The following is a 15936-nucleotide window of genomic DNA, read 5'->3' as shown; positions in this document are numbered from 1 at the left end:
GATGAGATCACAACTAGTGTGAAGCTTTAAGAGAAAAGTGTTAGCATTATTCAAAACCAAAACTATTTAAAATTGTACCACTTAGGAAATTAAATGTACACTCACAATTCAAAAACCATGTAAAGCATTCCATCTGAGCTATATGTCTCCAATAACTCTACAATGTGTGGATGTTTCAGCATATGACAGATACTGGCTTCCCGCTTTAGATCTGCAAAACAAACATACAACATGCTTCATTAGGTAGGAACAAAAGACAATTAGAGTGAATGATGAATGAATGGATATGATCTATGGTAACATGAAGACTTCTCTAACTAAAGAGATGAAATCCCCCATTTAAACTGAGCTTAACTTTTTACTCCTTAAAATCTTTAACAATATAACTTTTCATATTTTTGCTAGCTTAATCCCATATACATTATAGAACCAGCTCTTATTATAAGAAATGTTTATACTCCTTAGTACAAATATTTTCCCCAAAAGTATATTAATATACAAATACACTTTTCCCCATACTGTTGTAATCAAGCTTCAGCCTCCAAATTTTTAACTCTTCTATGATGTGCTAATAAGTAACTCAGTTTTCAATATATCCTTTTCCTTAGTATCTCTAAATTGGATAAGAATATATTATCTATTCTTTAGCCTAAAATACAGCATTCATAGACATAACAGGAAAGTTATATGGAATATGAAGCAAAAAAAAGCAGTATGGTTCAGAAAGATAAGGTCCTCTGGCTAGATAGTCAAAGCCAGACTTTTTTTTAAATATCATCCATAAAATGCATTGGATAATTCAGGACTCTACCAAACTCGAAGTGTTATCCTGAAGAACAAATTCAGATAATGTTGGTAAGACAACTGTGTAAACTCCATAACACCATTTGGAAAACAAAATTGTTAGTAACATCAACACACTAGGGGCCGGTACCTGTGGCGCCGGCATCCCATATGGGCACCAGGTTCTAGTCCTGGTTGCTCCTCTTCCAGTCCAGCTCTCTGCTGTGGCCCAGGAAGGCAGTGGAGGATGGCCCAAGTGCTTGGGCCCTGCCCCCGCATGGGAGACCAGGAAGAAGCACCTGGCTCCTGGCTTTGGATCAGTGCAGCGCACTGGTCATAGTGGCCATTTGAGGGGTGAACCAACAGAAAGAAGACCTTTCTCTTTGTCTCTCTCTCTCACTAACTCTGCCTGTCAAATAAAAAAAAAATAAAATAAACAAACTAAAAGTTTGACCATGTGCATCACTTGTTGTGCCTTTGTAGAATAAGACAACCAATGCCTCCCAGTACTAATAGTGCTGGGGTTTTACCTGGTTGCTGATGAATAAAATCCAATATAATGTCTTTATATGTCAAAGTAGGAGGGAGACAAATAAGGAAGAATCAAGGCTAAAGATGTACTTCACAAAGTAAAATATATAATATGATCTCTTTTCTGATTTGCTAATTCAACTTAGTCTTGTTAACAAGAACAACGGCTGTAGATGGAACCTTGGAAGACTCACATAAGGGTGAATGAGAAAGAAGTCAGTAAATTAGACAAAAGAAAAACTGCCAGAAAAATAAGAATCAATACAATAGTAAGAAAGTTGAAGGAATAAGGGGAATTAGTGGATAAAGAGTTAAAGAAGGCTGAGAAAAGTCAATAAGATTCAACTATAACAGGAAATGAGACTTCTGGGCAAGATGAAGTTCTATGGAGGGGGTCAAGGTCAAAGCCAATACGCAGGTGATATTTATGTAATAGTAATTAAAATTAAAATTTAGCACACCTTTCACTGGGCTAAGTACTTAATATGGTCATTATCATTTAATATCCCAACAACCCTGAGAGGTAGGTCTTTTACAGATGAGGAAATTAAGGCTTGGAAGCATGTTCAAGATCACACAGCTATCACAGGGGTAGGCTTTGAACTCTGGCCTCCCTAACTTTGAAGTCAGCAGTCCTTCCATAATGCCAAGCTGGCTTTGGATCTGATCGTTTTTAAAGAATCCATCAGTAAGAAAGAAATAGCAGGGTCAAAGATTTTACTGGTCTGTTTTTACTGTCTAGCCCATGGGCCCTATAATAAGGACCATGAAATCATTTGGTCTGGCCCTGCCAAGGCAACCATAGGCAGGACTCAAAATTCAATACATCTATAGCAGCTAATTTTTAAGTTGATAATTTTGTATGGCCTGTGAATAATGTTATAAATATCCAAATGGCCCCCGGCAGAAAAAAGTTTCTCCACCCCTGTTTTAAAGGAAGCACTTGGTGTGTAAATGGCAGTGATGGAAAGTGCTGGTCCTACCTTTGTCCTTGCCAACTGCAGGCTGACTGCTAACGTATACAAATGGCTTCCTTGCTGCCAATGAGATGGGACAATGACAGGTGATGCAATACCAGCAGAGTCTACTAAATCAGCTTCAGAGGGTAGTGGTAAGATCAAATGAGAAGCTGGATGTGAGAGAACTATGTGGAGCACAGCACATGATACCACGGGCTAAGAGGGCTCAGTGTGAGCTGCAACGAAAGAGATCAGAGGCACAGGAAAGATGTCTCTATGTCCAAAAGCAGCTGGGAAAGCCCTGCAGGAGAGCAGGGTAGGATACAGCTGTGGGGTTTGTGCTGGGAAGTCATAACCATGAGGCAGCCTTGTAACAAGTGTGCTGGAGGACCAGGCTGAGCCAAACAACATCATTCAGATGCCTGCAGTTGTTTCTCTCCCTTCAAGAATGTTCTGCCTCCTGATTCTATGAAAAGCTTTGGAATTTTATCACTCCTTTAAATGTTTACCTCTAGCTTCTCATTTTATTATTAGTCGTCCTTTCATATCTCTGTTTTCATCTTAGTTTCTTATTCCATTCCTCTCTACTCTGATCAAAAGCTCGATTTTAACTCAGTGCTCTAACACTGGAGTCACAAAGTAAACAGATTTCGTGTTTGTCACAATGAAAGCTGAGTTTCATTTCCTCTTTTCAGTTTATTTTCTATTTTTTCCCTTTCATGTAATTTCAGTGTGTTTCAATCCCCACATTCACTATTTGGCATGTGACACATCTGTTATAATCAAAGCTTGTAAGTAGAAATGGATGTTCTAAGGACTCATCCATTGAAGCCATACATTTCTGCTTGGTAAACAGCTGAACAAGCCCTTGGTCTAGTCTCTTATCACCTACTTATCCTCACAAGAAATGCAGAACTGCTGAGGGCCTGCCTTCAAAGGTGAAAGTGACTTAAATGCCACCAGATCTGACATTTCTGGGACTAAAATGAGAACAGAGATTGGATAGCACAGAACTAGCAACATAAAAAGCTATTTGAAATAATAAGAGCAATGATGCAAAAGACGGCTTGAATCCAGGATAACTATGGTACCACTTTCTAGAATTCAAATATCAATTAAAGAGCCCAAATAGAAAAGTAAAATTAAAAATACATTATATAAGCATTCAAAGTATAGAGTCAAAGATTATTAACTTCAAAGTGTTCTAAAATGTGAATGTGAATTAAAGATATAGGTATTGAGTGCTATTAAGTCCAGGCTGATACAGGAAACTGAAAGTACTATTTGCCAGCAAATCAACTCATGAGGCAGAGAAGGAACTCGAAAACAGGTGATAATAGTATGATTTACTGTCATTGTTTTACTGCCTGCAGATACTAGCACAGAACATGCCTGCAAATAACATGACCTAGAGTTACCAGCTCTGTTTGGAAGTGGTAGCTCTGTTCCCAGACAAGTAGCTGGTAACTCTCTCCATTCTCCCTTGTATTTTCTTATTTTATAATCTCTCAGGGCAACTTTTAAAGATGTTTTAAATGATTCTTTTCATTTGAAAGGCAGAGCAGCAGAGAGGGAGAGAAATAGAGATCTCTGATCTGCTGGTTTACTCTCCAAATGTCTGTAACAGGGCTGGCCCAGCCCCAAGTCAGGAACTAGAAATTCCACATGGGTCTTCCATGTGGGTGGCAGGGATCCAAGCAATTGAGCCATCACCTGCTCCCTCCCAGGGAGTACATTAGCAGGAAGCTGGAATCAGAAGCAGAGTAGCTGGAACTTAAACCAGACATTCCAATATGGGAGGTGGACATTTTAGTGCTGTGGTGTCCTAACTGAAGTGCCCAATACCCACCCCTACAAGGTTTTTCAAATCATCTATTTCTATGTCTAGTGTTCTTAAATCTAACTATGTGCCGATAATTATTTAATCAATTTAATTGTCTTTAAAAGGGCACTAGTAATACTGAAAGCAATTATTTGATTTCCTAACCCAAATTGGAAGCACACTTAAATTAAATCAACCTGCTATAAGGCATGCAGACTATTATAAGCTGAATAACCCTTATCAAAAATGGGTGGGATCAGAACTGTTTCAGTTGCCTGGATTTGGGAATATTTGCATAGACTTTACTGACTGAGCATCCCTAATCCAAAAATCCAAAAATCTGAAATGTTCTGAAATCTGAAACTTTTTGAGTGTTTCAGATTTTGGATGCCTGAATTAGTGATTCCCAAAGAAGTCTGCATGATCCAACAATTCTAAAGTGAGTATGCCTCCCAGGGCCTGCAAATCAGATTGTCCCATAAATAATGGATAGTTAGAGGAGACTGTTTCAAGCAGTCTGTTTTAAAAATAATTTCCCTGGAAAGTATTTTTATTATTCATTTTACCACTACTTGTTCTTGTTATAGGAAAATTCTTTATACTGTCTTTAAAAAGTAGTAGTTGAGTGCTACTTTCAGAGTGTCATGATCCTGAAGCAAGCTTAAATAATTGAAAGCAGAGCATTTGGGACTCTTACCGGCACTGTAATATGGAATGTAAGAATTGCAAGTGGTGGCATAACCTGTTGTGCCACAATGCCTGTCTTTTTTTTTAATTTTTTATTTTTTTAACTTTTATTTAATGAATATAAATTTCCAGTGTACAGCTTATGGATTACAATGGCTTCCCCCTCCCACAACTTCCCTCCCACCCGCAACCCTCCCCCCTCCCGCTCCCTCTCCCCTTCCATTTGCATCAAGATTCATTTTCAATTCTCTTTATATACAGAAGATCAATTTAGTATAAAGATTTCAACAGTTTGCACCCACATAGAAACACGAAGTGAAACATACTGTTTGAGTACTAGTTATAGCATTAAATCACAATGTACAGTACATTAAGGACAGAGATCCCACATGAGGAGCAAGTGCACAGTGGCTCCTGTTGTTGACCCAACAAATTGACACTCTAGTTTATGGCGCCAGTAACCACCCTAGGCTGTCGTCATGAGTTGCCAAGGCTATGGAAGCCTTCCAAGTTCGCCGACTCTGATCATATTTAGACAAGGTCATAAAAGACCAGGTTTGAACAATTATACAGCATTAAGTGGGGAAGAGGACCATCAGTACACACAGGTTGGGAGTAGAGCCATTGGTGGTAGAGTAGAGGTTATGATTACAAAGGAATGAGGCCCAAATGCACTGCCTGTCTATCTTTTGATTTGCTTTGATGTATATACTTTCTTAATTCTGAGTTCTGCAGTTATTACAACGATATCTGTAATGCCAGTCATTCAAAAAAGAATGTAAACTCAAGAAAGTGTTTTTAAAAAACACTTCTATAGAAGGGAACTCTATTGCTTCTTTTAAAAAACCAAACCAGGGGGACGGCGTTGTTACATAACTAGTAAAGCCACTGCCTATGACACAGGCATCCCATATGGGTCCTGGCGGCTCCACTTCAGATCCAGCTCCCTGCTAATATCTCTTCCCACCTGCTCAAAAACTCTGCCTTTTAAATAAATAAAAATAAATCTTAGGAAAAAACCCAAATCCATTGTGTAATTATTAGAATTTCTGCATGCTTGTTAATCTAAATCCTTGACTTTTTTCTGTAGTTTTAAGTTAATTTATCTTGCTTAATGTATTACACAAAGAATAGTCATCATCCACTGTAGAATAGTGGTAACCCTCTGTATGCTTCAAAATTTATTGAATTTTTTAGATTTTATTACTAGTCCAGATGAGCAACATTTGAGATTTTAAAGTGCCCCTGTTTTAAGTCCTCATTTAATGATAAACCTGTGATCTATTTATCCATATCGATCTCCATTTACAGAGAAAGAAATTGAAGCTGAGGGTTCAATGATATTTGTAAATAAATTGCTGAAAATCACACAAATAGTAAGTGGAAGGAGCACAACTAATAACAGTAGTCCAGTGCTTGTATTATCACGACAGAAGGGCTCCTGGGCTGCACAGTTTTTATGTCACTAGAGCCACTCACACACAACATGCGTGCCAATGTGGTAACACTGACTTGGGCAATAAGCTCTCAAGGTTGTTACAGAGCCAGCTTACTTCAACTGCACTATCACCACTGATGGTCAGAAACTAGACACTGATTTTTTTCCCTGACAAATACATAAATAGTTGTATTCATTTCTAAACAATTTCACTTTAGAAACTCAACATTTAAACATAATTCACTGGCCGGCACCGTGGCTTAACAGGCTAATCCTCCGCCTTGCGGCGCCGGCACACCGGGTTCTAGTCCCGGTCGGGGCGCCGGATTCTATCCCGGTTGCCCCTCTTCCAGGCCAGCTCTCTGCTATGGCCCGGGAAGGCAGTGGAGGATGGCCCCAAGTCCTTGGGCCCTGCACCCGCATGGGAGACCAGGAGAAGCACCTGGCTCCTGGCTTCGGATCAGCGAGATGTGCTGGCCGCAGCGGCCATTGGAGGGTGAACCAACGGCAAAAAGGAAGACCTTCCTCTCTGTCTCTCTCTCACTATCCACTCTGCCTGTCAAAAAAAAAAAAAAAACATAATTCACTAAGAGCTAACCCAGACACCAAATCCAAATAAAGAATATTCCAATCTAGTCATGAAATAATTAGGCTTGAAAGTATTAATGTGTTCATTTGAATGAATATTAATAACAAAATAAGAAAATGAAAATCATTACTGACTCAACACTTTTTCCTTGGTGTACTGAAATTAATTCCCATGTGATATTTTAGGAAAGGAATCCATGTGGAACCCTAGAAGGTTTCTATTGCTGAGTTCCATCTATCTAACAACTAACTTAAAGACTAAAGATTCCAGCTGTCTTTGGCAATACTACAGGTCAGGTTGGCTTTAATGAGTGTATGTTCCCATAAATCAGGAAAGTTGACCTTCTCAACCAATGATGACCAGAGGCCCAGACAGGCCTGCGCAAGAATCTGGGTTAACTGCAAGCTCATTATTTCTTTGATCTTTTACACATTTTACAACCATGGTTTTATACATTTTATCATCTTTCCCCTACACACGCACACAAAGAGAAATACAAGCAGCTTCTAATTTTTTAAAATGCTTGCCTATTTTAAAAATCATAGGGCCTAAAATTTTATCTGACAGGTAAGTAAAGAAAGGAAGCAGCCTATCATTAATTGAGACTGTTTTACAGATGTAAAATTTTTTCTTAAATAGATATATATTAATTATGAAAATACCAATGACATTCTTTTCAGAATTAGAAAAAAACAATCCTATGTAATCACAAAAGACCCAGGATACCCAAAGTGATCTTGAGGGAAAAAAAATTGAGCTGGAAGAATCACAATACCTGACTTCAAAGTACACGATGAACTTATAGTAATTAAAACATTATGGTATTAGTGTAAAAACTGACACATGGATCAATGAAATAGAATAGAGAAATTAATCTATGTACATACACAGGCAACTGATTTTTGACAAAAGTGGCCAAACCATATATTGGAGAAAGGATAATCTCTTCAATAAATGGTGCTGGCAAAACTGGATGTATAATGTTAAAGAATGAAATTAGATCCCACACGTCTTGCCATATACAAAAATCAACTCAAGATGGATCAAAGACTTAAATTTAAGACCTGAGACTATGAAGTTGCTGGAAGAAATTGTATGGGAAACAATTCAAGACACTGGTGTAGGAGATGACTTCTTGGATAAGATTCCCAAAGCACAAGCAACAAAACTAGACAAATAGGATTATATCAAACTCAGAAGCTTCCGCACAGCAAAGGAAACAATCAATAGAGTGAAGAAACATCAAAAAGAATGTGAAAAAAATATTTGCAAGCTACCTATCTGACAAAAATTAATATCCAGAGTCTATCAGCAACTCAAAAAGCCCAACAAAAATACAACCAATCCAGCTAAGAAATGGGTAAAGTTCTCAAAAGAACAAATAAAAATTGCCAAAAAATATATGAAAAAATGACTCAAAACCACAATGAGATATCTGTTTCATTCTATACATTTTTTTGTATTCTATATTAACTATCACATATTAGAGAAAACACGCTATTTGCCTTTTTGAGACTGACTTTTTTTTTTTTTTTGACAGGCAGAGTGGGCAGTGAGAGAGAGAGACTGAGAGAGAAAGGTCTTCCTTTAACTGTTGGTTCACCCTCCAATGGCCACTGCGGCTGGCGCACCGTGCTGATCTGAAGCCAGGAGCCAGGTGTTTCTCCTGGTCTCCAATGCGGGTGCAGGGCTCAAGCACTTGGGGCCATCCTCCACTGCCTTCCTGGGCACAGCAGAGAGCTGGCCTGGAAGAGGGGCAACTGGGACAGAATCTGGCTCCCCGACCGGGACTAGAACCCAGTGTGCCAGCGCTGCAGGCAGAGGATTAGCCTATTGAGCTGCAGCGCTGAAGGACTGACTGATTTCAATAAGCATAATGGTTTCCAGTTGCATCCATTGTGTTGCAAAAGACAGGATTTCATTTGATTGCTATTTTTAGCCGTTGTTTAAATACTCTGTGGAACTGTGGTCTTTCTACTTTTATCTGTTGAATGTTATGCTTAGTGGTACATTAAGCCTGTGATTATAGAATAGACTGATATTATATTTTTGTAAAACTTAAAAAAAGAAAGGAAGGAAGGAAGGAAGGGGATTGAGGGATGAAGAAAAGGAGAGTGAGCTACATGCTTATCTTCTTAGAATTGTACCTATGAAGTACATGAAATCTGTTCTCTTTATATTAATAAAATTTTTTAGAAACACAATAAGATACCACCACACCCCTGTCAGAATGGCTATTATTCAAAATACAGGAAGTAACAAATACTGTTGAGGATGTGGAGAAAGAGGAACTCTTATACACTGTTAGTGGGAATGTAAATTAGTGCAGCCACTGTGGAAAACAATATGGAGACTTCTTAAAACATTACAAATAGACTTGTGAAATGATCCAGCAACCCCACTACTGGGTATACACCCAAAAGACACGAACATGTTGTGTCAGAGATACCTGCACCACCATGTTTGTAGCAGCACTATTCACAGTAGCCAAAATATGGAATCAACCAAGGTGTCCATCATCAGATGAATGGATAAAAAAAATGTGCTATGTGTGTATACACAGAACACACCTGATGGAATATCACTCAGCTATAAAAAAGAATGAAATTCCGTCATTTGTATCAAAATGGTTCTAACAGGAGGACATCATATTGAATGAAATAAACCAGACACAGAAAGACAACTACCACATGATCTTCCTTATACGTGAGAGCTAAAATTTTTAAAAAATCAAAAAAATGAAAGAAATGCCTGTGTGTGTCAGTTTTGCTGCAAATACATACAGTATTTGGTCAAAAAATCTATCTTAATCATATTAATCATTTACAAATTAATGGAGTTTGGTAAAATATTTCATAGAGAGTTTTCAGTCATAAACATAATGAATACCAAAGCACTGTGTCCTGTTGAATGCCAAATTTAAATAAAATTGAACATCGTATGTATAAATAGATGTCAGTTGTAAAATATAATAGGCCAATTACTGTGAGAGCTACTTGTATTCCCTCTCACCTTTCATTAGGATGGGTTGGCAAATAATTACCTAAAGTTCCATTTATTTCCTAGAGATTTAAATCTTTTAAATTCTAGGTCATTCCTAATCAACATTGACATATTATAAATCATTGAGCTTATTAGTTAGACATTAATGAAGATTCCAGGTGACCAATTCAATAATCTTTACTAATATTTATCTTCTGAAGTGTTAAAATGTCCTGGAAGAAAAATTCTGGCTGAACAGCCCATTTTCAGATAAAGCCAACATCAAATTTAAAAGAAATCAAATTATTTGTCTTTAGAAGATATAACATGGAGTTTTCTCTTCAAGGAGTTACTCAACAATTAATTTGGTGAAAATCTGTTTTGTGTTCAACTAATGAAATAGAAAGATGCTAATCATATAGATAAGAGGAAAAAGCAAAGGTAACTGAAATTCAAACCAACTAGAGGTCCAGTATTAAGAGCTCTTATCAAATACACGAATGACATTATTGAGGTCATATTTTGTACATGATACAAATAGAAACATAATGTTCTAAACTTTTCTAGGTGATACAATTTCTCTGTTGTTCATTTTGGAAAACATAAACCAAAGGGGGAAAAGATCAAGGTATTTCACTATTATAAAAACCAGACACCTATTTCAACATGATACTCCTTACGATTTAAAGGAAAATTACAGATGTGCCAGTTTATACCTCAATTAGTTCCCAATATTAAAATCTTAAAAATCACCCATGTGAGGAGTATGAGGGGATTTTGTGGAATGACAGAATGCACACAGTTATTAAAACTCAAACTGTACACTTAGATAGGTTCAATTAATTGTGCATAAATTATTTAATAAAGTTTATAAAGCCAAAGTCATTGCAATAAAAACAGGAATTCAACTATGTCAGTGTCAAAAAATATTCCCATGCCCGTGGTTTATACTTTCCTAATTGTGTCATTTATATTTAATTTATAATTTTATTTATGTACTGATAGCTGAGGAGCTCAGCAAGGACATTCTTACTACTCACTTCTCCCATAAACCTTTATCTAGGATGAGGTCAACTCAGAAAATATTGCCAGCAGGGTGAAAAGTCTACCCAGAGAACAATTTGTGGTCTGTTTTAATATGTGAATAAATGCTTGACAGAGGCCAAGATTCTCTACGGCATAGTGAAATAATTATCAAGGTTTTTTTTTTTTTTAATTTAAATGGACAGAGGTTTCCCAAATCAGCAATAGAATACTTTCATCAACAAATTTCATAAAAATAGTATAAAATAAAGTTATGGTAAAAAAAACAAAACTAAGTACCAATGTGTGACAGTTATTTTGAGAAGGACCAATAAAATCTGTAACCTATTTTGATACACTATTTAAAAGCAAGGGATATGGATTACTGCAGATACATGGCTCAATCACTAAGTTACTTTCTATATTTTATTTTGTTGTTCTACTGACAAAATGCAGATTCACACCAAGGGATATTTGCTCACACATGTGTATAAGCTGGGTAGCTCGCCTTGCAGTCTTAATTTTTAAAAAAGATTTATTTATTTGAGAGATGGAGTTATAGACAGACAGAGGGAGAGAGAGAGGGAGAGAGGTCTTCCATCCACTAGTTCACTCCCCAATCTGAAGCTGAGCCAATCTGAAGTTAGGAGCCAGGAGCTTCTTCCGGGTCTCCCACATGGGTGCAGGGGCGCAAGGACTGGGGCCATCCTCTGCTGCTTTCCTAGGTGCATTAGCAGAGAGCTGGATCAGAAGTGGAGCAGCCAGGACTCAAATTGGTGCCCATATGGGATGCCAGTGCTGCAGGTGGAGGCTTAGCCTACTACGCCACAGCGCTGGTCCTCGCAGTCTTAATTTTTAAAATAACTGATCAAGAAGCTTTGAATAACAGTAGCAGAAATTTTTGGTCCAAAACAGAATCACTGAGAGTGGTTGAAAAATGGCAGAGAGGATACTTTTTGTATACCCTGAAATTCTGGACTAAGGAAAATACAGGGAGTTCTGAAAAGGTCAGATCCCTCCCCCTCATATTTTACCCTTGGAGTAAAGTGTTTTCATTTAATCTCTTTTAGAAAACAAATAAGTACTGGGGCTGGCGCTGTGGTGCAGCGGGTAAATGCCCTGGCCTGAAGTGCCGGCATCCCATATGGGCCCCAGTTCGAGACTCAGCTGCTCCACTTCCGATCCAGCTCTCTGCTATGGCCTGGGAAAGCAGTAGAGGATGGCCCAAGTCCTTGGGCCCCTGCACCTGCATGGGAGACCCGGAGGAAGCTCCCAACTCCTGGCTTTGGATCAGTGCAGCTCCAGCCATTGCAGCCATTTGGGGAGTGAACCAACGGATGGAAGACCTCTCTCTCTCTCTGCCTTTCCTGTCTCTGTGTAACTCTGACTTTCAAATAAATAAATAATCTAAAAAAAAAGAAAACAAATAAGTATCATACTTTTATACCTGAAAATGGGGCAGTTATCTAGATCATCAAGTTTTAACTTACATGGGGTCAGAAACCATTTTAAAAATCTATCAAATAGAGGCTCTGCCCCAAAAGCTTTTGCAGTAACATTTAAGGGAAGCACAAAAGCCAGTGACAGATCTAGATATTGATGATCAAAGATCAGGATCATGTCAATCATCTAACCCATTTCCTGGTTGTAGCAAGAGCACTGTTTAGACTGGGAAGCCACAGAAGCTACTGTTTCCTTTTGTACCCTGAAATGAGTACAATTTTGAGGAGAATAATTACTTAGATAAAAAAGTAAGTATAACCCTCATATCATTTTAGCTGTTTTTTTCTTTTTCCTCCACACCCCTCACTTTACTGTGTGAAATCCATGAAACTACCACAAAATATGCATTTCTTTGAAAAATTAGAGAAGTTGCCTCGGGGACATTTTATATGTCCCATTTTCCCATCCTGATAGCAAAATAATAGAAATCATTTACTTATTAGAGTATGCGTAAACATAACACAAATTTAGTTTTGAATACCTGCCAAATAGTGATGCTAAGGGTTTTCCCTAATTGTTGTAGGCCGATTGCCACATATGCCTTTCCTTACTCCTTAAAAATATATGTTTATAATCAACCCATCTTCTTTCTTGAAGAGCTCTGCCATTTCATCAAATTTGCAATGGGTAAAACTAAGTTTCCTTAAGGATCAGGTATCACTTAGAAGTAACAAAAGGGCTAATTCATGATACAATATTATGAGAACCAAAGGCAATCATTACCTTACTTAGGTCAGTCTAGATATATGAGGAGACTTCAAAAAGTTCATGGAAAATAGAATTTTAAAATGTTTATTTAAATGAAAAAATTTTGAAATCCATGCATAGTTTCGTTTTTTTACAATATGCACATTCAGCGAATGACTTTTTTAGGTCGGGTACCAACTTGTGCTGGTTTGCCTAGGACTGATTTTCCTGATTGTAGCACTGAAAAGTCCTGGGTCCTGAGATCCCGCTCTCAGTCCCAGGTAAGTTAGGATGGCTGCTTTCCCCGTTTCCACAGATACGGCACTTATGCTCTCAAGCACTAACACTTTCTGCAGAGAGATAGCTATGATATAACAGACAGACAACAGACTGGTGGTCAAAAGGTCTATCTTTAAATCCTGTCTCTATGACTTGGTAGCTGTATAATCTCAGAACCTCAGTTTTCCTATCTGTAAAATGAACAGAGTAAGGGCTGAAGTCAGGCCCAGATGATTGATAAAGTATGTGAAAGTGTCTGCCATCATGCATGACACAAAACCAATGCACAGTAAGTTTGATTTTCTTTTCCTTTGATCATTTTTGGTAAAATAAAATCGTCCTTACTTTTTACAAATGTCAATCAAAATAGGTTTGATGACAAGAAAGTGACAATGTGAACATGCATTCCTAAACCATACTGCTAGATAGCTTTAACTTTGTAATTTTTCATCTGCAATTTTTTTAGAAATCACACAGCACAGCTTATAAAGAAATAAAGTTGACCATTGGATTATCTGGGGGAAAAACAGGTCCAGATGAGGTATCTAATGATAAAGACATTGGTTAAAAAATACTATGTATGTAGCCTACTGACATCCAGCATTCTTATTCTTCCAGACACTTCTTGGAGTCATCCTCACACAAACTACTTCTTCTCTTCCACTTTCTACATGTAGCTGCCAAAACTGGTTCATTCTGCACTCTGCATTTCTACAACACCTGTCAAAACTATCTCCCCCTTACTGCTATTACCCTAGTTTCAGCATCTACTAATTCTTGTCCAGATCACAGTGAAGATCTTTTAGTGGGTTCCTTTGTCTCCAGTTTCTTCTCTTCATTCCACTTATTAAAATGTCATCATAGTGTTACTCTACAGCAGATATTATCAATTATCATATTACCCTAAAAACCTTCAGTGCTCTCCATTCCATGTGCCAAGACATTGCAATCCTCCAGCATGGCTTTGAAAGCCTTTCTATAGTGATTTTTAAGTCTGGCAACTTACCAAGGGTGCACAGACCTATTTAGCTATATAACTGGAAGCAGAACCTAGCTCTCCAGTTTTTCAGTCAAGCAATTTAAGTTTCATCTCCCCTACTCTTCCTCCCTTCTTTCCTTCCTTTGTTGATGTCATGCAATCCACATTTCTTTCCAGGTGCCTCTGCCTTCAGTTTCCCTGACCCTATCCTGAACCACCTGTAGCTTCTCTCTTGCTTTCACCTCTCTGTGCCTTGGAAATATCCTGCTTCCTCTGACACTCTATGTGCTCACTTTTCTGCCTGATAAACCCCAAGTCATTCATCAAAATCCCATTCAGACTCTGCCTCAAAAGTCTCCTTAACAAATCTCTCCAGCTGAGGTAGGCGTAGCCTGCTGTGATCATGCAACATGCCTCAGGATCTCAGCATTCACCCCATTATCCTTCTCGTGAATCCTGCCGGAAGGCAGCACCATGCGCACAGAGCCATTCGACCAACGTCTAGTGCACACCCTCCATCTCACATCGAAATCTAGGTCTCAATGAATCCGAGAACGTTAGAAACAGGTGGTAATAAGAGAGCCATCATCACATGCTTTTCTCCAGCCTCACATTTTACTTTTTGGAAGGAAAATGAGGTCCAAAGAAAAGTGACATAGCCTTGCAGGACTGCAAGACAAACTCAAATCTCTGATTCTCAGCCCAGCATTCTTGCATCATCCTCTTTGTGAAAGAGGATGTCCAAACTTTGAGGCAATCTACTCCAGGTGGCATATTCACATTGATTACAGACTTGTCAGACAATGACACCCCCCCCCCCAAAAAAAAATACCATCTATGAGAATACTTCAAACAGCTGGACTAAGAAAAGGGAATTAAAAGATCAGTTAGTTTTGGTTCAAGAAAATGGAAATCCTCAAATAGATTTTCAAAATACACATTTCCATGAACTTTTTGAAGACCCTCTCGTACTTGTATATAACTGGGAATGAATGTTGTTCTGTATATTTTATAATGACTTAAAATAGAAAACTTCAAGGTACATCCACTACTGATACCATTTGCCTTAAACAAAAACAACACAAGGGGTCTTTTAAAGCCTCTATCAGAGCAACAAAAATTCTGCTAAAATTGAAGAACAAATATCAAATTTATGGTGAAGCTTGGATGGGAGAATGGTGAAATCACTGATGGTTTACAAAACGTTATGGAAACAATGCCTTAAAGAAATCAGTATATTCCAAATGGATAGCTACAGGGATAGGAAGGGAGAGAGAGACACACACAAAGACACAGAGAGGTCTGATCCATTGGTTCACTACCCAAATGTCCACAATGGCTGGAGTTAGGCCAGGGGCTGAAGTTGGGGGCTCAAAACTCAATCCAAGTCTCCCACATGGGTGGCAGGAACCCAATCACTTGACCCCTCCATGGTCAGCATTAGAAGGAAGCTGAATCCAAGAGCCAGAGCCAGGTATCAAGCAGAGGCACTCCGATGTTGGATGTGTACATTTTAACCAGCTTCTTAATCATCAGGCCAAATATCTATCCCAACTCATTAAAAATGTTAAGAAGGGACAAGACATTTTTGAAGACGAAGTCTGCAACAGCAGACCATCCAAATCAATTTGCAAGGAAAAAAAATTTATCTTGTTCTGACCCTAACTGAAGAGG

At 38.2% G+C, this 15936-nt stretch overlaps 1 protein-coding gene across 6 annotated transcripts in view; it reads right to left on the bottom strand.

Moving 5' to 3' along the window:
• Positions 1 to 15936, bottom strand: part of CASK (calcium/calmodulin dependent serine protein kinase) — a 377037-nt gene that overhangs the window by 234242 nt on the left and 126859 nt on the right. For all 6 annotated transcript variants that reach the window (XM_062184520.1, XM_062184522.1, XM_062184523.1 and 3 more), the window contains exon 3: positions 106 to 211. In XM_062184520.1, coding sequence (XP_062040504.1) covers positions 106 to 211 — 106 coding nt within the window. The remainder of the gene's footprint in view (positions 1 to 105; positions 212 to 15936) is intronic.

This window comes from Lepus europaeus, chromosome X, assembly GCF_033115175.1.
Source record: "Lepus europaeus isolate LE1 chromosome X, mLepTim1.pri, whole genome shotgun sequence".
Lineage (NCBI taxonomy): Eukaryota > Metazoa > Chordata > Mammalia > Lagomorpha > Leporidae > Lepus > Lepus europaeus.
The sequence above is the reverse complement of the archived record's forward strand: the minus strand, read 5'-3'. Positions and strand labels throughout refer to the sequence as shown.